At 42.6% G+C, this 24,738-nt stretch overlaps 1 protein-coding gene across 6 annotated transcripts in view; it reads left to right on the top strand.

Moving 5' to 3' along the window:
* VRK1 (VRK serine/threonine kinase 1) overlaps positions 1-24,738 on the top strand; it is a 70,013-nt gene that overhangs the window by 5,110 nt on the left and 40,165 nt on the right. For 2 of the 6 annotated variants that reach the window (XM_084793690.1, XM_084793691.1), the window contains exon 2: positions 15,861-15,965. The exons of 3 other annotated variants lie outside the window; for them this stretch is intronic. In XM_084793690.1, coding sequence (XP_084649816.1) covers positions 15,899-15,965 — 67 coding nt within the window. In that variant the 5' untranslated portion in view covers positions 15,861-15,898. Of the gene's footprint in view, positions 1-870; positions 895-15,860; positions 15,966-24,738 lie in introns of those variants that run through there. One more of the 6 variants, XM_084793694.1, reaches the window with a different exon arrangement.

Here is a 24,738-nt window from a genome sequence, read left to right as displayed (position 1 = left end):
CACTTTTGCAGATTGACTGCCACCAATGTCACTGGGTGATATCATTTTATGGGACTTCTCTGTACTCACTGACTGACAGGTTGTTAGGTGCCTCGTGACTGCATTTTGATGAGTCTGTATCAGCTCCTGTCCTTCTATGTGTGTCTGGTCCAAAGGATGGGAGCCTGTGCCTAGTACTTAAAAATTAAGATAGGCATACATTTAGAGTAGTACTAAACTTAAATATGAAAATCAATGTAACAATAAGCCATATAGTTGAATAGGAAGATACACTAAATGGAAGTCATAATTAAATGGCAGAGTAATTAGCTTGAAAATTTGAAATACTCAGGTTCAAGTAGCTATCACAGTGACACTGGAAGGAAACACTCTTGACACAGCTCAGTGTTAGGAACAGAATGATTGCATGGGGAATAAAAATGAAGGCCTTATAGTTGCTGTCTGCATTAGAGTTCTCTCTGTGAGCAGATGCATCTCCTCTAGACTTAGCTTCTTGTTTTAAGAACCTCAGAGAGACCACATTATATAACTGTGGATTTTACAAAAGGTTAAACAGTATGTAGTTTGCAGTCTTATAGCCAGGATAATGACAGCTTTATTTGAGGTTGTAGTTCTCAAATTATTTTACCAAGTATATGTAGGCATAAGGCTATTGTGTAGTTTAAATTCTGATCTCTGGTCTAAATGCTGTGTAAACTCTGCTTTCCAGTTGTCCCCCTGATATGTCAATAAAGCAGCTTATAGCCAGTTGATGAGCAAGGGAGAGAATAGGAGTGGACTTCCTCAGCCAGGGGAGGAGAAGTTAGAAGAGGAAGTAGGGCACGCAGCCACGGGTAGAGAGAGGTCCAAAGAAGAGCAGGAGGAAGGAGCTGCCGCTGAGGAAAGCTACAAAGTGCAAGTCTCAATTATTTGTGTGATAGCCGGGTTAAGAAATAAGCTAATAGAAACACTGTTTTATAAAAATAACTTTGACACGTATGTACTGAACAAGTACCATCATTTGGTGGCACTCTGTCCTGCTGTGTTGTGGGCCTGTCTCAAGGTACTGAGTACTTAGTGCTGCTAACCCTCACAGACTGTAGATTGCTTCTGGAGGAAGAGAAACTTACTATTGTTACTGTAGACAATCAGTAACCCTTCCTCCCCCCTAATTTACTGTTTCATATGGCACTGGCCATCACCATGCAGATTCCGTGTAATTATAAATTCTCTGTTAGAGGTAATAAGAAAGTCTTTAGACATCAGAAAAGTTAAAATTTTTTTCTTTCTTTTTTTGGTAAAAGCTGAATTCAGGTTATATTGCTTAAGAGATTCAGCCTTGTTTTTTCAAAAGTCATGGTTTGGAAATTTATCTTCTTAGAACTTGCTGACAAGTCTATAAAATGTATAGATATAGACACTGTGAAATTAATTTGGCAGTTTCTTAAAAATTTAAACATAGACTTAACATGATCCCACAGTTGCACTCTTGGACACTTACCTTAGATAAATAAAAACTTGCATTTGTGCAAAATCTTGTTCATTAATACTCATAGACACTTTATTTTGGTTTTGTTTTGTTTTACTTTTTGTTTTTTGAGACAGGGTTTCTCTGTAAAGTTATTCTTTTTTTTCCCCCTCTAGTTTTTCGAGACAGGGTTTCTCTGTGTAGCCTTGACTATCCTGGACTCGCTTTGTAGACCAGGCTGGCCTTGAACTCACAGAGATCCATCTTCCTCTGCCTCCCAAGTGCTAGGATTAAAGGTGTGCGCCACCACCAGCAGGCTCATAGACACTTTATAATAGCCCCAAACCAGAAAGAACTCCACCTTGGGGTGACAGAGGAGAAACATGTGTTATGACCATACAGTGGAGCACCAGGCAACAACAAAGGGCCGCTGCTGGTGCACACGGCAGTTTGAATGGAGCTCACAGACTTTGAGCTAAGTGTAAATAGCTAGCTACGTGAAGGCAGGATTCAGGAGCACAGCCAGGAGATGGGGGTGGAAAGAGGCTTCCTTGCAGGGAGGAGAGCACGGCAGTTAGTTTGCAAAGCAGGAGTCTCCCCAAAGAAAGCAACAGGCTTTGTGTGTTTGTTTGTTTGTGTGAGATAGGGTTTCTCTGTGTTTGGCTGTCCTGGAGCTTGCTCTATAGATCAGGCTGGTCTTGAACTCACAGAGATCTGCTTGTCTCTGCCTCTGAAGTGCCAGGAGTAAAGGTGTACGCCACCACCATCAGGTCAGCAAGGGGCTTTTATAGGAAGGGAAACTTACCCATTGTCACATTGCGAAGATGCCTCATCACATGTGGAGGCGGTGCATTCATGGACATGGTCAGTTTGAGATCATTATCACATTAAAAGTGCAACATGGTAGGGGCTGGAGAGGTGGCTCAGTGGTTAAGAGCACTGTCTGTCTTCACAGGTCCTGAGTTCAGTTCCCAGCAACCACGTGGTGGTGCCCTCTTCTGCTCTGTAGGTGTATCTGTAGATAGATGCATAAAATAAATAAAATCTTTTAAAAAAAGTGCAACATGGATAGCTCTCAGAAGGCATTTTAGGGAGACAGTGAAGCAATTTACTCTTAATTTTTCACCTAAAAATGAATGTGACTTTGGTTCCTTGGAAGTTTTTCTTAACCTTAGATGAAACAAAAGGAAAAAGATTTTTATGTTGATTTATTTATTGTGTGAGTGTCAGGGGACAGCTTGTGGGAGCTGGTTCTTTCTCTGTGGGTCCTGGTCCTCTCTGTAGGTCGTAGAGATTGAACTCACCTACTAGCTAAGCCATCTCTTGCCTCTACTCTCATAGTCTTTTCAAAGGCGCAGCAGCCTCCTTTCTCCAAACATATAGGAGTCAGTGCTTAGAAAGTGGCCAGCAAGTCAACGGTGGTGGCGCACACCTTTAATCCCAGCACTTTGGAGGGGAGGCAGGCGGATCCCGGTCTTAAAAACAAAACAAACAAAAAAAACCAAAACAAAAACCCTCAAAGAAAGTGACCAGGCAGTGCTGGTTTTTGTAGAATTCTCAGAGACAGCAGGGTAGAAATGGAAGACCGGCTAGTATTTGCTTAGGTTAGAGCTGAGTTTCTTTGGGTGATGGGACAGCCCTGTGTACAGCTGTGGTTATGTGGGCGACATTTCGTTTGAACAGGATGAGGTGTAGAAACAGCCTGAAAGCTGAAATTTGAATAAGGACTTAATTGCTAGTGCTGAATTGTCAGTTTGCTAGTTTTGGTTATTGCTTATCCATTGTAAGGCTGTCTGTCATTTTATGTAGCCATTGAAGGGCGTGGTAATTCTAAATAAAGCTGTATGAGTGTTCATTTTCAGGTTGCTGTGTGAGTGTAAAGCTTCCATTTTTTTCTAGGATAAATGCCCAGGAGTAACTGTCAGGTTGTGTGGTGTGTGTGCTCAGCTTAAGAACTGCCAAACTTTGCCAGTGTAACAGCACTGCCTCAGCCCCGCCATCACTGAGATCCAGCTCTCACTTTCATTTGCACTTCCTAAGGGCTAATCTTCTCCTGTGCTTATTTGCCTCTCACATCTTCTTTGATGACTTAACTCTTCAAGTCTTTTGCCCACTTTATAATTGGAATGTTTGTTTTCTTAGAGCTTTAAAAATGTGTTTTAGATCCATCTTTGCCAACTGCAGGGCTTGTGAGTACATTCTTTCAGTCCCTGGGCTTGTCTTGCCTTTCGCAGCACCGTCTTTCTGGAGAAGTGTAGTTCATTACTTTATGGAGTGTGGTCTTGGTGTCAAGAGTTGTGTGCTCAGCTCTTGGTCTTATATTCCCTGTAGGTGTTTCACAGTTTTATGTTCTGTCTCTATTTGTGTCACATCTATCCTAGCTTAGTGTTTTGTATATGATGTGAAGTTTAAATCTTTGTTCTTTTTCTTTCGTCTGTGGGTATCCACTTACCCCTAAGCCATCTGTTGAAAAGATGACTCTTTCTCCATAGAACGGCCATAGACCATAAACTGAGTATCAAAATGAAAATGGGAGAAAAGGAATGAGCACTTAAGTAAATGTGAATACAGATATATAAAAGTATAAAATGGCCTGAGTCTTGACAAAAATGGAATTATATTTAGAGCAGAGTCATGGCACAGGTAGGGACTGGGTATTTGAAGTCAATATTTTGGAATTGAAGTTTAAGGAAGGATGGTTAGCTTGTGAGTAAAAACAGTTGACGAGGTGGTAGTATGAGCAGAAAATGATATTAAAAGAAGTCTTTTAGGGCCATGTGAAGGAGGAACAGGGATAACCATGCCTCGGCCTACCACTCAGTGCGACGAAGGCGCACTAGAGAGCTGAGAGTGATGGGCTATCATGTTGTTAATCTCTAGTTCTTCCTAAAAGCATGAGTTAGCTTTCTGTCATAGGGCGAAATGCTTAAGATAATCACCTTACAAGGAGGAAAGGTTACTTTAGCTTAAAGAGGTTCTAGTTCATTATAGGTTAGCCATGTTACACTGGGATCATGCAGAGAGAAGACCATCATGGTGAGACTGTGATGGAGGAAGCTGCTCACCTTCTGGTATCCAGCGAGCACAGAACAAAGGAAGAGATGGGTGTCCAAGTATCACTTTTTCCCCCCAAGACAGGGGCTGTCTTGGACTCACTTTATAGACCAGGCTGGCCCCAAACTCACAGAAAACCACTTACTTCTGCCTCCCAAGTGCTGGAATTAAAGGCATGTGCCACCACACCCAGCTCCAGTATCACTTTTTAAAATAAAGATTTATTTACTTATTATTATGAATACAGTGATCTCTCTGCACTTGCAGGCCAGAAGAGGGCATCAGATCACATTCTAGATGGTTGTGAGCCACCATGTGGTTGCTGGGAATTGAACTCAGGACCTCTGGAGGAGCAGTCAGTACCCTTAACCTATGAGCCATCTCTCCAGCTCCCTATAGTATCACTTTTAAGGGCACATCTTCCGTGACCTTACTTTCTTCTTTAGGTCCAACCTCCTAATGGCCTCACCACCTCTTAGTACTGCCATGGACTGATGCCCAAACTGGTACCACAAAGATTTTTGAGGGGGATTTATCTAGAGTATAACAGAGGCTAATGATATATTTTAGACTCTTGTTGTTGTCCTCAGTGATTGACAGATCTGGACTTTCAGACTCCTCAGTGCTGCTTTTTAGCAGGTTACAAATGTAAAGAAGACTAGATTCTATTGGCTTGTTGTTGTACATGACTTTTGGACTAAGGCTGAAAAGGGTCCAAGCGTTGAATCACTGAGGTGATTAAAAAGAGTTGATAAATTGACCGCTTGAGGAAAAGTTGGTGGCACCAGATATATTTGTGATGACAGATAAGGGACTCAAGTGTTCTGTCAGTGTGTCCTGACCTGTCCAGAGGGTGGGGATACCTAGCTGCTCTTCCAGAGCATGAGGATCAGATCAGATGAGGAACACTGGCTCCTCGTGTTGTGATATGGCTTTTACTTCTTGACTTAAACTACTTGGCTTCTGTTTATCACCCACTAGAATTCTTGATTTTCTTTTTTTTTTTTTGTTTGTTTGTTTTCTGAGACAGGGTTTCTCTGTGTAGCCTTGGCTGTCCTGTACTCACTTTGTAGACCAGGCTGGCCTCGAACTCACAGCGATTTGCCTGCCTCTGCCTCCCAAGTGCTGGGATTAAAGGCATGCGCTGCCACCACCCGCCTAAATTGTTGATTTCTTTTCTCATACAAGTTATACCATGTCCCCTCCTGCTCACCAATGGGAATCTCATGTGTTTCCTGCATTTAAAAGGCCATGTTGAATATAAACATTAGATTCTATCACTTTAAAAGTAGGCAGCTAACAAATAAAACTTAAATAATGTTAGACAGACTACTAGAAAGCAATGCAGTTTTTGCTTTATTTAGAATGGAAAGCATAACATTCCATTGTTTTAAAAGTGATGACTTGTTGAGTAAAGGCTTTTACTGCATAAGAGACAGGATGGTGTGTAGGGATGCAAGGTGGGTGTGGCAGAGCTCTGTAGCCACTTCCTGTGCCCACAGTACCTGTCTCCTGGCTGACTTCTACAGTCAGATCCTGTCTACTTATGTGCTGAGACTGATCACAGTGTTAACTCCTGATTGCAACTCTTCAGTAGTACTGTCACAGAATTTCCCCCTACAGAAGAGCCGGCTTGTAGAGTGCTGTGCAAGCTGCCCATTTAAAACTATCATTGCTTGGCACCTATGCCCTAGTGACAGTTTGACCAACATGTGAGCAGGCACACTGCCATCCTGACAGATGGGTGTGAGTACAGGCAGCCAAGAAACCATGTATCTGCATCTAGTGTATCTGTTAAGGGCAGGATTCCCAGTTGGGATGTTCAAACGTCTGTCCATCCTGAGCTTTCACGCCTGTGGATAAAGGGATGTCATCATTAATCCCAGCTCTGACTGAGATTACATGGATCTGTAAGAGCTCTTTGGCTCTTACAGAAGTAGGCGGTTGGGGACAGTTAGGATAACTATTGTCTCCCTCATCACAGGAATCCTTCAAATAACCGTTTCCTCTTTCTCCTAGCTAGAGAGGTTTGTAATGAAGGCAAAGCTGTTTAGAGATTCTTCTGATACTTCTGGAATGAATGTGGCTTTGTTTTCCAGTGATTTGTTCATGCTCTGTGCAGTGATGTATGTGTGTACATACCCATGTGTATGTAATGGGAGTGAGAGCTGAGGTCAAGTATACATCAGGTATGACATTAGGACAATCTGAGTCAGCATCCTATCAAGGAAAAATAGTTCCCGGCTTACAATTGGATGTGAGAATTGTCTATGAAACCTGCACGAGTCTATCATCATCTGAGCATACTAGAAGGGGGTGCTTTTGTTTTTTTCCAAAGATATCACAAACTATCTTTTTTTTCAACTCAGTTCTTTACATCCTTGGACTTTACCTAGACATTTTCTGTTGTACATGGTGTAGACTCTAGTGACAGCAAATGCACTACATCCAGTGTAGTGCTTCTCAAGTCTTGAGTTGTTGACCATTTGGTTTGTTCTTTGGTTGCAGACTTTCTGCCAGAGGGACAAAGTCATCCTCATTTGAGAAACCCTACTCTACTTTAAATTTTAACTGTATGAAAATTCTTATTGTCTGTGGAAACCTACACTGCTCTGTGTTTTGGCGCCTCTCGCTTCACATAGCATCCTCTCAGACAGGACCAGGCACTCTCAGTCACTGAATGGAAACACCTACAGTTTGTAAGCTCTTTGGTACATGGCCTGGCTCCACGTCTGTTCACCAGTGTCTTTCCTTTTTCTGAGTTCTCTTTTTAAGTTCTAGTGTATAAAACGGAATGAATGCTCCAGGCATGCCTTGATGCAAAAGGCCTGGATCACATGTCTTGTAGGTGCGGTCCCTTTCTTGTGTCAGGAACAGGTGCTGGCTCCTCTAGCCCCTACACACCACATTGTGTTAATATTTGCTGCCTTCTTACCACTGTGTGCACACAGCCTAGAACTGAGTAAGTCTCCTTTGTACCCAACCTGCTCTATGCTGTGGTTCTGAATTAGTTTAGGGCTGTAAGTGTTGGGAGCAAATATTTTATTCTGTTAAATTTACTTTTATTGAGCTATCTATCTAACAAACATTTTTAGGTATTTTAGAATCCCAATTCTTGGTAAGATTGGACATTTCTGCTTAAATATTGCTCATGATGTCAGCTGAAACTAGAACTACAAGAGAAAAGCATGTGCACACACATGTCTGCCGATTGAGAGGAAGACTGAAGTGAGAAGCCTGGGAATCCTAATATTATTAGGCAGCCGTGCAGAAAGGTAGCCCAGGAGACCGAGAGGGGATGCCGTGGAAGTAGGATCAGATGTCAGTGTTCTGTAAGCTGCCAGACTGTGCTCAGCATTGTGCTGGGTCCTTGAACAGAGGGCATGGTTGCCGTGTTCTGCCCCTGTTTCTGTCACCTTTCTGCTTTAACTGTAACAGTAGAATGTAGAATGCATGTTGTAGTAAAGTGGCGCTGTAATAGTTTCTTTACTGATATAGACAAACTGTTAAGACCCAATAAGCAAGAGAAGTGCAGACTTCTCCAGGGTTGTAAGTTCTGGAAATAGATGAAGATATCCTCGGCATTAAAGAGGAAAGCCCTGGCGAGTCAGGTGTTTTTTAGCCTGGGTAGTGAGAGATAGGAGAGCAGTAAGAAGCTGCAGTTGTTAGAAGTGGTGGTGTGGGTTTTGCAGCTCTCTTCCAATGACTGGCCTTCTGACCTATAACCATTTTTTAACAGAAAAGGGGTTCAGTATGATTACATTTGCTGCAAAATGACAATGTGCAAGAGTAGAGTGTGTGTGTGTGTGTATGTATGTGTCACGCCCCCGCAGGTGCTGGGGAGCTAACATAGGGCCTTGTGCATCTTGTACATGGTAGGCAGATCCTCTACCACTAAGCTACATTCCCAGCCACAGTGTGTTAATTTCACATGTTCTTTGGACAAGAAGAAGTTTTTAGAACCAAAGGAGGAATCTTTAAAAGAATCTGTTAGTTCTAAGTCATATTGTCTTAAAAGGTCCATGGAAAACAAGTGTGAGAACACGCTGCACCTGTGTACAGCTTTACTTTACAGAGTAGTTCTTGCATGAGTGATAATCTTTTTGTCTCGTAAAACAAATCTTAATTAAACCCACAGTCCAAACAAGCTGAGCTTACCAACAACAAAAGCAAAGATAGTAAATCTGTATATTGTTCTTAGTTCAGTGATTGTCCTTTACACTATAACAGCATATCAGCATATCGATGTGTTTGGCACACATTTATTTTATATATCTAGAATAGCCGGTTATAATGTTTGATACCTTTAGTAGTAGATCTTAGTAAACTGCTAGTTTTCCAAAGTGGCTGTACCAGTTAACATTCCTCCTAGCCAGTCATTCCCGACTCCACGTGCCACAATTAGGTAATACTCAGCTCCCTCCCCTCCTCTCTTCTCCCCTTTCCTTTCCTTTCCTTTCCTTTCCTTTCCTTTCCTTTCCTTTCCTTTCCTTTCTTTCCTTTTTCCTTTCCTTTCCTTTCCTTTCCTTTCCTTTCCTTTCCTTTCCTTTCCTTTCCTTTTTCTTTTCCTTTTCCTTTTCCCTTTCCCTTTTCCTTTCCTTTCCTTTCCTTTTTTCTTCCCTTTTCTTTTGTAGCCTTAGCTGTCCTGGAACTCTGTAGACCAGGCTGGCCTCAAACTCAGAACACAGAGATCTTCCTGTCTCTGCCTCCCGAGTGCTGGGATTAAAGTTGTATGTTACTACCACCTGAGACTTGAAACGTAAAATTCTCCTACCCTAGCCACTGTGCCCAAGCAGCTAAACAGTAAACACATGAGTAAACAAATGGTCTTTCTCCCACTGTCTCTTCTGTGTCTCACTGAAATGCTGGAGTTTTATATGTTCTGAGTGTGACTTCCCTCTTTGGCCTTGTAGCAGTTTTGGGTGAGCTGAAACTCTAACCACTTCTGTCTAGCAGTCAGTGTGTCCTGTGCTCTTTCACTGCGTTTTTGCTACCTTGTGGTCCTGAAGGTACCTGGAAGCAGCTCTGCTGTCATCTAGATTGGCAGCTTCTTTGGTTCCTTTTACACGTAGACCTGGGTGCCTCAGAAGTATTTTGTGTAGGAATGGCTCTTGCCTGTGCTGATGCCAAACTAGGCGAATTTCACTGCTGAACATAGCTCAGCCTGTAGCAGTTGGTCCTGTGGTTCACAGTATCTCTGGTGGGCTGCAGCCTGGTGAGAGTGCAGTAGGTTATTGCCTTTACTTTCATTCCCTCATGATCTGTTATGATCCTTTTTTGTGCTTGTTAGGCCACCTGCATGCATGTCTGTGATTGAGAAATGTTTATCCAAATCCTTTGCCCATTTTTACTTTTTAAATTGAATTCATTAATGTTTCAGTGTTTACATTGATTTATTTTCAATCCGAAACATTTTTCCTCTTTGTTTTTCTTTCATTTTGTTTAGGGAGTATTCATTTTGTAGCAGCAGGTGGTTAAGAAGCTCTTAGGCTATGTGCATGCCTTTGATGGTCTCCACTGGCAGCACACAGCCCTGGGGCCCTCAGCAGCCCACTGGGACCAAGCCTAGGCGTCTCAGAGTGGAAACACATACCTACTCATTTCGATGGCGCTCCTGGTTCATCTGCTTCTAGTGCACACTGCCATCCTTTCCTCTTCAGACAGGGGGTAGAATGCCTGCCTTAGCATTTGCTTCAAGTTTCTCATAGGAGAGAAGAAAGAAGTGGAGAAGTGGGCTGTTGACTGAGCTCATGGGGGTGGGGGGAAGCGGTGGTGAGGTGGAGGACCTGGGACGCACTCCGCACATTCTTAGCAAGTATCTTGCTGTCTTGTCAAGAGGTCCATTCATTTAACTGAGTGGATTTCCAAGTAAGATGAGGCTCCTAGCTTCTGGATTGTGTTAACACAGACTGACACACGCACCGACAGTGCTCACATGCTTGAGCGTTCTTACTCTTTCTCTTTTGAGACAAGTCTCATTGTGCAGCTCTAACTGTAGTGAAATTTGCTCTGTAGACCTGGGTGGTCTTGAACTCACAGAGACCCTCTTGTCTTTGCCTTTGAAGTGCTAAGGTTAAAGGTGTGTGTCATGCCTGACAACACTGATTTCTTTAATAGGTAAGCTGATGTGACCCTGGTAGTTTTGTTTGTTTGTTGGTTTTAGATGTTAAAACAAAAATGATGTCATTTCCATGGTGGGTTGCTGAAGAATCTGACTCTGGAATACAGTCTTAGGACACCATGTTGATTGATACCTTGTTTTCTTTACATTTTTTACTTTTGTTGAGCCAACAAAATTTCTGTCAGTACACACACACACACACACACACACACACACACACACCACACACACATTGACAATGTATAATTTTCTAGTTGAGTGGGAGTTTCACTGTGTTGCCCAGGTGACCCCACATTCTCTGGCCCATGTGATCCCTCTATTTTAGCTTTCAAAGTAGCTGGAACCATGGGCACAAGTGCAATTTAAAAGGAGCATCTTTCTGAAGCACCTGAGCACTGAGTCTATTGAATGCTTTTGTTCTCCCTCCCCCACGGTCCCCCTACCCCCACCCCCGGTCTGGGTCATCACCATTCACTGTGCAGTCAGCTCATGGGAGTGAATTTGTAGCAGAGTGGTGAGTGGTCTTGCTTTGAGCATGCAATCTTACTGCATTTATGTGTTTTGGTATATTTATTCTGAGCTACTAAAGGGATTATTTTATAACTTTAGGCTAATTTTTTGCAAAGGACTTGTTCTACATTATGTACTCTTTAAGGGACAGAAAGGTAGTATTTGCAAAAATGAACACTTTGTATAGATTGTTTGCTTTGCTTCTTAGTTATGAGGTGTAATGGAAATTTTAGTTTCTTTGTAAACTCAGTTATGTTATATAAATATGTGTTTGCTTTATTCTCAAGTGTGGGATTTTAGTTTGGGCTCTAGTTTTTCCACAGCTGATAATTGTCTCGTGGGAGGCATGGTCTTTTCCAGCTGATAAAGGCCTGCCTCATGTGGCACAGAGAGGGGTGTGGTCTAGGACTTGGAGGAAGATAAATAGGAGGGGGTGGGGTAGAGAGAAGGTGTGGTGTGCAGTGTGGTGTGAGGTGTGTAGCAGTTTGGAGAGACCAGAGACCAGTGTGGTGGACGGAGAGAAACATTTCAGTGCAGTGGCTTGGAGAAGACTGCTTGCTGCATTTGCTGTTGACGGAATTGCCCCCAAAGAACCCAACTGACCTGGAACAACCGGGAGTAGTAAAGGAGTCTGTGCCCCCTCCCCCAATGGAAGGGATGTCGAGGCATCAATACTCTAAATAACATAGGATAAAAATATGCGTCAACAATGAGTTCATGGGCAAATTATTTAATTTTATTTAAGCAATTTCCCTGTATGTACACTCAATGTAGTCCTTAGATTTTGTGGGTATTATATAAATCAGAGAAGATGTGTTTGAGTCACCCAACCTAGAGCCTGCTATGTAGTCATATAACAGTGGTAGTTTTAGTTAGATTCATTTGTATGTTGGAGTTGTGTGTTGTAATTAATGGTTAATTGATTGTTCCCAGCATAAGTTCATTCATTCATATTTTTACTCATTCAGGATTAATTGAGCAAAAATAACTGATGATACTAATGTAGGAACGTTATGTCAGTATTCAATTTCAGTTGCTAGTCTTTAAGAGATATATACTGTTTTCAAGCTAGAGTCAGTATTGTTCTGTAATGAGTGCCTTAGGCTACATCATCAAGGCATGAAGCCATGATTGCAGTTTTTTGGGGGGGATATTGGGAGTTGTTTTTTACAGTTTATGTGCTGTTTGTGGTGTGCTTGAGGCTGTATGCAGGGGCTGCTCCATGCGGTCCTGGTGTACAGAAGCACTAGCAAGTTCCAGATTAAGAGCACTGAAAAGCTGCGGTTGACATTAATAAGCTTTACTGTTCATGAAAATACTCTTTAAAATTATGTTACTTTGGGCTGGAGAGATGGCTCAGAGGTTAAGAGCACTGATTGCTCTTCCAGAGGTCCTGAGTTCAATTCCCAGCAACCACATGGTGGCTCACAATCATCTATAATGAGATCTGATGCCCTCTTCTGGCATGTAGGTGTACATGAAGGCAAAACACTGTATACGTAATAAATAAATCTTTAACAAAAATGATCTTATTTTAAAGATTAATACATGCAGCTGGGCGTGATGGCACATACCTTATTACTAGCACCTGGGAGGCAGAAGCAGGTGGGCCTCTTGAGTTCAAGGCCAGCCTGGTCCACAAAGCAAGTTCCAGGACAGCTGGGGACTACATAGAGAAACCCTGTCTTAAAAAAAAAAAAAACAAAACCAAGCATGCATACAACAAAGCCAGTTATAAGTGATTAAAGAATGAAGACTAAACTTCCTACCTTTAAGGCACATCATATGTGCACGCATTGACACAGTGATTCAAAGCTCTTGGAGGTGCCAGTTACACACATCCCAGTATCTGCAACACTCATAGGTTGGCTCTCTCCTTTCTGTGACTAGGATGCTCAAAGAAACACTGGCACTTTGCACTTAAAGCTTATCTTTAGGCCATTCTACATCTGTGTGAGTAGAGCCACCTCATTTCCAGAACTGTTTTCTGGCTAGGAATGGTGACATTTGCCGTTAATCCTAGGACTGTGGAAGCAGAGGCAGGTGAGCCTCTGTAAGTTTGAGGCTACATAGTTTGAGACCCTGTACCTGTCACCCCCCCCCCCCCCCCCATATTCCATTGCTAAATTCCCGGTGATGTAGCTACAATTGTCTGACAGGTACTTGAGGCACCAAAGATGTCATCATTTACACCTTTGAAAGATAATGCCAAATTGATGTATCCTCTCCCCCCATATTTTTAGCAACCCAGTATATTTTCTGACTTTGAATTTGAGTAATCTCTAGCTGAAAAACTTGACGATGGTTTTAATTTGTATTTGTATTGACTCTGTGTGCTGCTCTCATTCAGGATGTATTGGTAATGAAAGAAATCTGTGACGCACCAGATGCTGAAAAATGTCTCTGTTACTTAAAAAGAAAACATGGAAATTAATTCAGAGTCCAAGGGAAGTGGCTGTTTTGTGGGGAGAAAAAACAAGAGGCAGAGGATAATGTCCCCTGAACCCACTTTACCTTGCTTGGCCTCTGTATTTGGCCTCATAAATGTTGTGTAGAATTTTGAAAATTCAAAGAGAAAAACATACCCATTATAGTTAGAAACCAAGATTTTAATGGAAAAGTGAGGCACATGTGCAGTCTGAGGAGTTGGGAACACTGTGATCTTAAGTGTGAGCAGGAAATGCTACTGTGAACTTGAGTTGTGCTTTAAAAAAATCAATTTGTAGCTCTCTGTGCAAGGGACTTGGAAGCGATCCTATGGTTCAGGGATGACGGTAGCATGGCATTACTGTAAATATACATCTAGCATCTAGCACAGTGACAGTCTTAGGGTCTAGGTTTGCACCTCCAAATAGTCATTTTTTTCTTTCCCAGTTAAAAAGAAACAAGGTTCCCTGTAGGAGTGTGGCTGAGGTTTGGACCTGGAACATCTGTTTCCAAGGCTTCTGGGCCTTATCTCAAAAGGGCATGGTGCCAAGTCCTGAGATTCTAGTAACTTCTGTCAGTGCCCTGTAGTATGTGTGCCCCTCCCCTGTAAGGAGCAATAGACTAATGCAGTGTGTTCAAGGCAGCCTTGGCAGTAAATGGCAGCACCAGAGGAAGCACAGTTTAAGCACAGATCCAAAACAAAGAAACTGCAGGAACATTATAGGGCCATATTCAACAAATTGAAATTCATGACTTTTTATGGACAGATAGCTGAAGGAGAGGGAAGACATAGCGGAGTAGCATTCAGATCAAGATTAACTTTGGGGTCCCTAATAGCAGAGCCACCTTTGGAGACAGTGGGGAGACTAGAACCCTTCCTAGATGGTATTGAGAAATGACTCAGTGTATTAGGTCATGGTAGGTGGAGGTTGTTTCCCCATGAAGTGCTGTGCTGGCTGGAGTTTGCTTTAAAGTGGTTTTAGGGGGCTGGTGGAGTAGTTGCTGTGTTGACAGTTGTTGAGGGGTGTGAGTATCCTGTGGCTGTGCAGTGTCACTTTGCTGCTTGTCATTTCTTTGCTTGAAGTTTCTGTAGCAAGCTGCTGTTAAAGCCAGGTGTGCTTCTTCTGTGAATCTGCCCGCCTGTCCTTGTCACTTCTTTTCTTTTTCCTGGCTTTTGTCTAGTTTTCCTTATAATTTAAAGGGCTCTTTCAATAATGCGGAACAAGCCTTTTGTCATGTTTTGCAGATAGTTTTCACTTGTCTTTTGAGTTCATGGTGCTTTTCTTTCTGTTTTTTTATAACCTGTGGTTGAATTTCCATTTTTATTTTGTCAATTTACCACTTTTCTTTATGGCTTAAGTGTTTTTGTGTGTTTCTTATAAAAAGCTTTTTTTTTTTGAGAGACTCTGAAAAGTTCTTTCATGTTTTCATGAATGTTTTAAATAACTATAGCACACTACTGATGCATTTTCATTATATAGTTGTTATCATTTTCCTAGCATATTTGGGAATATCCTCTTTAGAGCTTTGCCTCAAGAATATGTCAGGGTGAATTTTCAGTAGCTGTCCTGGGGAGATATTGATGAGTTTAACTAGGATCTGTCAGAAGAGTAACTGTGGACGACAGAGTTCACAGGGGGCTCAGGAAAGGTTTAGCATGTGTGATTTTTTTTTTAACTAAATAGTGTGTAAAATATTAGTATATACTTAAGTTGCTAATTGTTGAGAAAGTTTAGCATTTATTTTGCCCAAACAGACATCTCTTTTAGCACTTTTCCTTGGGTTAAGGTCAGGAGCCTGTTTCTTCCTAGAGCAGCATTTCATGCTTGCCCTCTTGCAGCTCTGGCCCCGTGAGGAACAGTGTAGCAGACAGCTGCACTTCTGCAGTGGCTTCCTCACTCCTGGGGAGCTGGCTCTGAGAGCCCCGTAGGAATCTCGGGGTAGATGATCTGTACTCGCCAGATGAGAAGGAAAAGTACTTGCAGAGGCCTCAGAATCCTTCCTCTGAGGTGAAAGTGGTTGCGAGGACGTGGCTTGAATTTGTGTTTGGAAACTGTCCTGGAATTGCTGTGCAGACCAGGCTGGCCTTGAACTCACAGAGATCTGCCTGCCTTTGCCTGCCTGAGTGCTGGAATTACAGGTGTGCGCCACCACTCCCAACTGAGTTAAATACAACCTTTTTAGAAACGAGTTAAGGAAATACGAGTTGAAGAAGTACATATACTGTGTTTTAGATATTTCACCATACAAAATTTTTATAGTCTAATATTAATTTTCTCTCTCCCTCCTCCACCCCCACAGGGTTTCTCTGTGTAGCCCAGGCTATCCTGGAACTCACTATGTATACCAGGCCTGCCTCAAACCCAACAATCTGCCTGCTCTGCCTCCTGAGTGCTGAGCTTAAAGGTGAGCATTACCACTGCCCGGCTTGTTAATTTTCTAATACAAGTGAAAAATGGGACTAGAAAACATTTTTCTTCTGCTCATATCCACTTCCCTTTATCAGAAGTTGTAGTGTGAGTCATCGCCTAGCTCTTTCCAGCTTAAGTGTGAATCACAGTAGGTGTGACAGTCGTGTGTCACAGTTTGCTCAGCTTAATGCTTTCCGGAAGAATCTATGAAGTTCTGGGGTTGTCAGCTCCAGAGTTTGCTTCTGTATTCTCAGTTTGATTCTTGGTTTATGTTGCAGAAGATACCATGTAGCCATGGATAGTCGCTGTGCTTTGATTAATATGAGTGTGTCTCCTCTGAGACTAGAACACTGTCTGGTTGCCCCTAATGGGAACCCAGGATTTTCATGCACTGTGGGTTTTTATGTCAGATAGTGTTGATAATCAACATACATACATACATACATACATACACACACACACAAACATATATAAAACCCTAAATTACATTTATCAGTTATATTATATATAATTAATCACATTTATATAGTTAGCATTCAATTCCTATGATTATGTAAATTATATAATTAACACAAATAATTATATTGATTATATTAACATATATTAATTCTTATAGCCAATTTCTTTATTTGGGGAGGGATGGTGTTTTAGGACAGGGTTCTCTGTGTAGCACTGGCTGTCTTGAAACTTACTCTATAGACCAGGCTGCCCTCAAACTCAGAGGTCCACCTGCCTCTGCCTCCTGAAAGGCGTGCACCATCATGCCCAACTTTATTGACTATTCTACAGGTTTGTCTCAGTTGTGCATATGTGGAGGGAAATGAAGTAAGTGGGAAGATCTGCTGTTGGTGGTGTGTAGCTCTGTGGACTTGGTCTCTGCTTGTGACTTTTCACACTCTTCCTGAGCACTGGCCAGATGCACCATCAGCTTCTGATTAGCTTACTTATTTGTGAGAGAGTTGTCCCTAGATATATTGCTTTCAGATTGTTCCTGATGAAGGTTAGCTGAAGAAATGATGGTATTCTTTGCTGATCAGTTATCTGCTGGTTGATTTTACTTTCAGACTTAATTATAGTTTGGCAGAAAGCCGTTTCTACTGAAACATGTAATTACTTAGTGCCCAGTAAATTTAAAGTACATATGAGCCAGTTGAGCCTGTGACTATGACTGGACAACACACACACACACACACACACACACACACACACACACATACATGCGTGCGCGCGAATAGGCATAAATGGATGGATGGACGGACACACACCAAGCCTGGCAAAAACAACTTTTCTTTTGTGAGTGGTTGTCAGTTGGAAATAGCTAGCTTCTGGGTTAGGAATAGGGCTTGTGTCCACTCTCCCTGTCAGTATGTGGCTTAGATCTGTGTAGGCCCTGTGCCTGTTGCCTCAGTCTCTGTGAGTACATATGGCTGTCAGTCCTGTTGGTTCTGGAAATCTTTGTTCCCTTGGTGTACTCCATCCCTGCTCTTACTGTCTTTCTACCTAATCTACAGAGTAGTCTGAGCGCCGAGGAAGGGATTTGGTAGAGACATTTAGGATTGAGTGTTCTGGGGCCTCTCACTCTCTGCACACCGTCCAGTTGTGGGACTCTGTATTTGTCCCTGCCTACTACTTTTCGGATGATTGCTGAGCCAAGGCACTGATCTGTGAGTATAGAAGATTGGCGTTAGGAGTCATTTTGTTGCTAGGTTCATTTAGCACAACAGCAGTGTTTGGTGTTCCCCGAGGTCCATGGCCTATCTAGCCTCTAGTTCTTGGCCATCCGAACAGTATCAAGCATGGGTTCCTACTAGTGGAGTGGGCCTTAAATCCAATAAGATAGTTGTTGGATTTAAAATATATAGAAATACATTCTACGCTGGGCACGGTGGTGCATGCCTGCAATCCTAGCACTTGGGGAGGCAGAGGCAGGGAGATCCCTGTGAATTTGAGGCCAGCCTGGTCTACAAGTCAAGTCCAGGACAGCCAGAGCTATACAGAGAACCCTGTCTAGAAAACAAACAAGCAAGCAAGCAAACAAACAAACAAACCAAAAACCTAAAACAAAGCAAAAAGGAAATATACTCTATTTCTCCTTCCTTGGGAGATCCCCACCCCACACCCTCCATATCTAACCTCTGTGTTTCTCCACTTACCAAAGACTTAAAAGCCGACATTCATGTGTAAGCTAATACGTACCATACTTACCATTTTGGGTCTGGGTTTCACAGGGTGGTTTCCTTTTTCTAGCTCCATCCATTTACCTGGAATTTCATTTTTTTTTTTTCAAACAGCTGAGTAAGATTTCATTGTATAATGTACCAGACTTTCTTTATCCATTCATCTGCTGACACATCTAGGCTGTTTCCAATTTCTGGCTTTTATAAATAGAGCAGCAATGAACATGGATGAGCAAGCCCAGCACTTAATTTTTTGAAAATTATGGTTTATTTCCTGGCACAGTGTGCTGTCAGTGTTGCAGTAAGGACAGTGGTGTCCTAAGACCACACAGACACAGACAGAGGAGCAGCAGCAGCAGCAGCAGCACCACTCTCCATTTTAACTTCAGATGGTGCCCACTAAAACGTTCATCCCTGTAGTAAGGCTATCCAGTTGCAACCAGTGACTTTGTTAAAGAGAGACAGGGCCTAGTCCTTCCCTCTGCTTTTTATGAGTGGAATTTGTTCCTTATAAACTCACTCCTATCTCAGTGCGACGTGTGACAGCAGCACTGCAGAATGTTTATAACTTTGGGTTCAAGATTGTTTATATTCACTTATAGATGTAATATATGATGATGAAAATGAATTGATACATATTATCAACCACTGAGAACTGGTAAGAAGGAGGCGAGGGAAAGTCTCTGTGACCTAGGTATTCAGACAACTGCTGCATTCTTGCTAAGTCTTCAGTATCCTCTACATCCCAGGAGCCAGTCCATCATTTCCCACGACGTGTTCCAAAGTGCACAACACCGCTGCCAATGGCGCCCTTTGAACACAGCCAGCTTTCTCCCTCCTGCCTGTCTCCAGCTCTGGTCATCTCACAGCATATTGTTCCAGCAAAACCACATATGGAAAGTTCTTTTATAGAGTGCATGTTGAGAAGGTTGCAGGGTGGAAGCTGTGACAGGAGCTGAAGGGAATGGAAGGGCTTCATCCATTGAGACAGGCGAGGAGGCCAGTCTGGACACTGAGTTGGACATGAACTGAGTGTAAATGGTTTGTACACTTGTATCTTAGAAACATACGGGAATTTCTTTCTGAAACTTGTTTTTCTTCATAAACAAGGCTATTGCATCATTTGCTGAGAATCACAGATCAGAAAGGGGAATTGAGAGTTCTGAGGAAACAGAAGAATTTGACATAGTCATTTTTGAGAGCAGTTGCTGAGCCTTTGAAAGGATTGCCAGTACCTACTGTAGTCTGCTGTGCGTAGGTAGAGTAAAGCTGGACACGAGGTACTTGCTTGTGAGAAGAACTGGGACATTATGCTATCTGTAGGAATTTGTGTAGTTCCTACAGTACAGTGTATTTTAGAGAAGACAATCCCTGCATCCAAGGAGCTCATAAACACTGGTGGGAGGGGTTCACCAGGTGCCGAGAGAGGCACAGTTTCCACTTTAGAAGCCACATCTGACTGAGGTGGTCTTCAGGAATGGGTACAGTCAGGAAATGTGTATGGGGAGTGTGTGGAAGAAAGGCTATTGCAGAGGCGTCGGCACCGTGGTGATGGAACCTGCATCAAGTGTGCTTCTGTGCAGTGTGAAACATATCAGAGAAGTTTATGGCTTTAAAGAAAATTCCATGAAAATATATAACCCCTAAAGGAGCTTATACACATCTATTTTAGGGAAAATTTACGAGTAGTCATCCAGTGTAGTGAGCATCACACTGCACTGTGATTCCCAGTGTGGTTGTGAATTTGTAGAGCTCAGTGAGTTTAAGTGTCACTGTTGTGATCCATTCAAGCCTTTTACCCTCTCTCCAGCTTTTTTTTTTTTTTTAAATCCTCACCAAATTTGAATCCAGGACTTGAAAAAGTGCCAGTTATCTAAATACAGTATCGTATTGTGATAAATATAGCCATTGAGATTTTAGCTCTATTCACAAAACTTTATTTTAATATTCATAGGAACTTTTTTGGACTGTTATCTGAAAAACTGAGGACCATTTTGTCATCAGAACTGACTATTAATTAGGGTATTGTTTCAGAAATAAAAGTTGATCTGCCGCAGAAACTCTATTTGAATATGTATGGTTCCAAGCTTGCTTTGTGTATTTAATAACTTTAGTACTATAATCACTCTGTTTACAATTAAATTTTGGTGAATATGCTAATATAGAATGTAACAGTGGGTGATTGCAGCAAAGGGCAGTGTGGATTTGCATCTTGATGTGCTTTTCAGTTACATCTGCATTTCCTTTAGACTCAAATGGAAAAGAAATGGTCAGATGATGTAACCAATTTTCTTCCCTCTGTTGCATAGGCTGTTACTACAGTAGGTTTGAGCTGAGTGTACTGAAATGACACAGAGATTGCACTTTCTTACCGGCTGGCTCTTCTGTGAATTCCTTGGTAGGAACCTCAGGGCTGGAATTGGTTTCACTGTTAGAAGATACCTCTAATGTACTTAAGTATTTGCTTAATTGAAATTAGTGTCTGCAGTTCTTTCAAGCACTCACTAACATGTTAAGGCAAGTACTTGTGGTTATTTTTGTGAGCTTGGGTTCTTGGATTTAAGAAATTGTCCTTTTCAGAAATTGCCTGCAAAGCCGTAGTCGATTGAGACATTCAGTTTTCCTGTTCTCAGAAACCAGGGGACTTCTTGTTGCTCTTAACTAGGAAATAAGAGGGGTTTCCGGTGCACTGGCTCAAACACAGAAGAGTGGTGAAGGCTCTAGATCGCAGACAAAGCTGACAGAAGCGTGCTCGCAAGGTAGTTGTGCCTCCTGAATCATGTACCAGGAAAAAGCCTTCTTAGGGCAAGGACAGAGCCAGCAGAAAAGGCTTTAGGGACTTTTGCAGTGGCAGGAAGAGGCTCTGTGGGCTCATGTGTGAGGTTAGAGGTCCTTCTCAGGTGTTACTCCTCAGGAGCCATGTACCTGTGCTTTGAGATGGAGTCTCTCACTGGGTTTAGGGTGGCTGGCTAGTGTGCCTCTGGATCCACCTTTCTTTGCCTTTCCAGTGCTGGGACTGCAGGTGCATGCCACTGGGGCAGCTTTTCACCCATATGTTCTGGGAGTTCAGTTTAGGTCTTTGTGCTTTCATGGCAAGTTTGCTGAGGTTTCTTTTCATGGAAATAGTATTTCAAGAATATAGCTCATGCTAGGGGATGCATGTATTAAGTTACTGAATTGGTTATTATTTCAAGCCTTTTTGTGAGTGGGGTTGCTAAACACGAAGGCTTGTGTAGGAATATGTGTTGGCTCTGTTTCTTAACAATTAGACTTTATTATACAACCCAACTATCCTATACAAGAGGGACAGACGGTTAAAAGGAAACAAGAATAAACCTTCCGGTATCTGTTCCACAGGATGGATCCCCAGGTGTCTCTGGCCTGCACGCTGGTCCTTTCCCCATCCACGTGTGCTCGTGCTCCGAACCTGAACCTGCAGCCTTCTCCTCTCCTCTCCACCCGTGTCTCTCTCTCTAGGGCGCAATGGCCGGTCTCGCCTTCAGATCACTCTTCCCATTGATGTTCGATTAGAAACACAGTAGCCTGGCCAGAGTCCCTGCTTCTTTTCCTGAATTCTGGACCCAGGATGGCTCCACTCAGTCTATCACAATGTCAATCTCAGTGGGGTATCTGTGGTGTTTCCAAGAGGCAAAGCCTGCCATGACTGCTTTCACCTGGGACAAAGCCTGCGGTCCTTCCACATATGTGTGCTTTTTGTTTTTTGTTTTTTGGTTTTTTTTTGAGACAGGGTTTCTGCCTGGCTGTCCTGGACGAACTTTGTAGATTAGACCAGCCTCCAACTCAGTGATCTGCCTGCCTCTGCCTCCTGAGTGCTGGGATTAAAGGCGTGCACCACCACCGCCTGGCTGTATATGTGTGCTTTTTATAAAAGGTAATTTCAAATATAGTCATGGATTTTTAGACAGTCTCTCTCTTTGTAGCCTCCTCAGGCTCTGACCCCTCGATGGCTTTACTCTTGACCCCCTAGTGCTAGGCTCAGTCTTACCTGTGTCTAGTTCAAGCACAGCGTTTTAAACTGTGTCTTTTATTTCTGTCTCCCTTCTACATTTGCGACTCTTAAGGAACAAAGGAATACTAGATTAAGGGATATCATACAATTACAGCAGTCCTTTGTTATCTTAGGGGAGTCATTCAAAGATCTCAGTGTGTCCCACAAACCACAGCTGGTCATGGAACCGCTGGCCAATGTGTATAATGTGGATCCTACTTTAATTATGAGGTGAGTGAATAAGAGTAAGGGCAGTAACCAACATCAAAGCAGTCAGAGAGGATGGTATGTGAGATGCCTGTGGTCTCCATGTCTCAGACACCATCTCCTTGTACTGACTTTTGTTGTGAGATGGGAATGCGCCTCGATATTGAGATGAGGTGAGGTAGTGGGGAGCTGTTGACTTGCCACTTAAGCACAGGCACTGGGATATCACCATCACCTTGTAACCGAGATGCTGCTATGACGAATGGGGGTTGGGGTAGCATCTTTAGTGTGGTCGAATCATATCTATGGCTGGACAGAGGGTTGGCACTGGATGCATCCAGCACTCAGACTGGCACGCAAAATTAAGTTTTATGAATTGTTTATTTCTGGAATTTTGTGTTTAGAATTTTTGACCTCTTTTGACTGTGGATAGCTGGAAGGATTAGTGAGAGATTACTGTTCTCCTGTGTGCCATTCCACATTTCTATACCATAATCTTGGTTAACAGAGCCACCACACCTAGCTGGCATTTTTATTTCATTTTGAAATAGCCATGGCTATTTTTCTGGGGGAACAGGAAATGCGTTTCTAAAGGAATGTCCCTCACCCAATGGTCACTTGTGTGGGATGTGCCTTCCCAGTTGCAAATCCTTGCCTGCTGTTCTCCTTTATGTTTAGTTTTGTGTCATGTTCAAAGTTCAAAGAGGTTAACTTTAAGACCCACTCTTACTTGTGATGTCCACTCTTACTTGTGATGTCCTTGTGAAGCTCACTTGAATTGCAGCACTTGCATCTTCTCTTGAACCAGAGGTTTCCCTGTGAGCACTGCTCTGAAGTTTTGTGAGTTGTATGTACAATTGTCTATATCTATTTATATTGTGTTATGGAGACAGGAAACCATTTCCCAGTTTTGCTGTGGATGTTATTTTAGTTTTCTAAGTTTTTCCTGTATGGTTTGAAGCTGTGTAGGGGAGGGATTCAGGGAGGCCTTACTACACTCAGTGTCTCCTCAGAGTTCACAGGCATGAGATGCTGTTCCTAGAACTACTTTTAGTGGCATTCCTGATCTTAATTATTATATTCCAAATAGCTGACTCCAAGAGTAAAACTGTAAATAAAAGCTAATAGTTTTATTTGGAGGGGGAAAGAAACCTACTTTATTTACCTCAAATCTATATGAAGTAAATGCTGAGGCAAATTTTTCATTTACAATATGGTATTTTTATTGCATGGGAAAATAATTCTAGGAAACGAATTGTCCAGACACTTCAGTCATAGAAGGTTTTGAAGTCATTTAAAACTGTTGTGACAACTATGAGGAAATAATCAAATAGGAAATTGCTGTGGTGTGATAAAAGCTGGGTGAGGTTTAGAAGTCAGTGCTGGGAACTGCAGTGTGGTCAGGTTCGTTCTTCTAGCTGAGTTGTGCATGGATGCAGAAGCTAATCTTTTCTCAGGTGTTTGAGTTTTGGTTGCCATGGCTGTCACCAAGATTCTGCTGGGCAAGATTTCAGCACAGATTAAAAGCACCTTGAGAGCACTGAGCTGAGGAAGGGCCAGCACACTGAGTTCTTTTGTTTTGAAGATGCTTTTCACCTCAGAGAAATTTAAAACTGGGAAAACGCACAAAGTGTTTTAGAGAAAAGTTAGATTTAAAGATTTCCTCATCAGGGCTGGAGAGATGGCTCAGAGGCTGAGAGCACTGACTGCTCTTCCAGAGCTCCTGAGTTCAATTCCCAGCAACCACATGGTGGCTCACAAACATCTATAATGAGGTCAGCTGCAGGCAGAGCACTGTATACATAATAATAAATAGACAAATCTTTAAAAAAAGATTTCCTCATCAGTTAATAAAGCAACTGCATTAGGATTCTCTAAAGGACTGTGTTGTCATTACAAATACACAAAGAGATGCAACAGATCTGATATGGAAAGATTTATTTGAGGGAAGGGAAAGAGAAAGGAATTAGGGCCTGCGTGGGCTGTGAGGGTAGAGAGAGACAGAGACAGAGAGACAGTGGGGGCGGGGAGGAAGAAAGGAGGGAGGGAGAACAGGGAGGTCACCCTAGACACAGGGAGGGAAAGAGAAAGCCTATGTAGAGAAAGTGCAGGAGAGAGAGGTGGGGGAGAGGGGGGGGGAGAAAAGAAGAAGGAGGAGGAAGAGGAGAGAGAGAGAGAGAGAGGGAAGGTGGGAGGGAGGGAGCCAGGGAGGGAGGAGAGAGAGAGGGAGAGAAAGGAGGGAGGGAGAGATGAGGCAGTCCTTTTATAGTCTGGCACACACCTGGTGGCAGCAAGGATGGCAACAGAGATTGCTTGAATGGATGCATATGTTAAAGGAGATTTATCAGCATGGCTCAGGCTGTGGTTTGAGCAGT

The sequence above is a fragment of the Acomys minous genome (assembly GCF_964271855.1).
Source record: "Acomys minous genome assembly, chromosome: 8".
Classification (NCBI taxonomy): domain Eukaryota; kingdom Metazoa; phylum Chordata; class Mammalia; order Rodentia; family Muridae; genus Acomys; species Acomys minous.
This window is presented reverse-complemented; position numbering and strand designations above follow the sequence as displayed.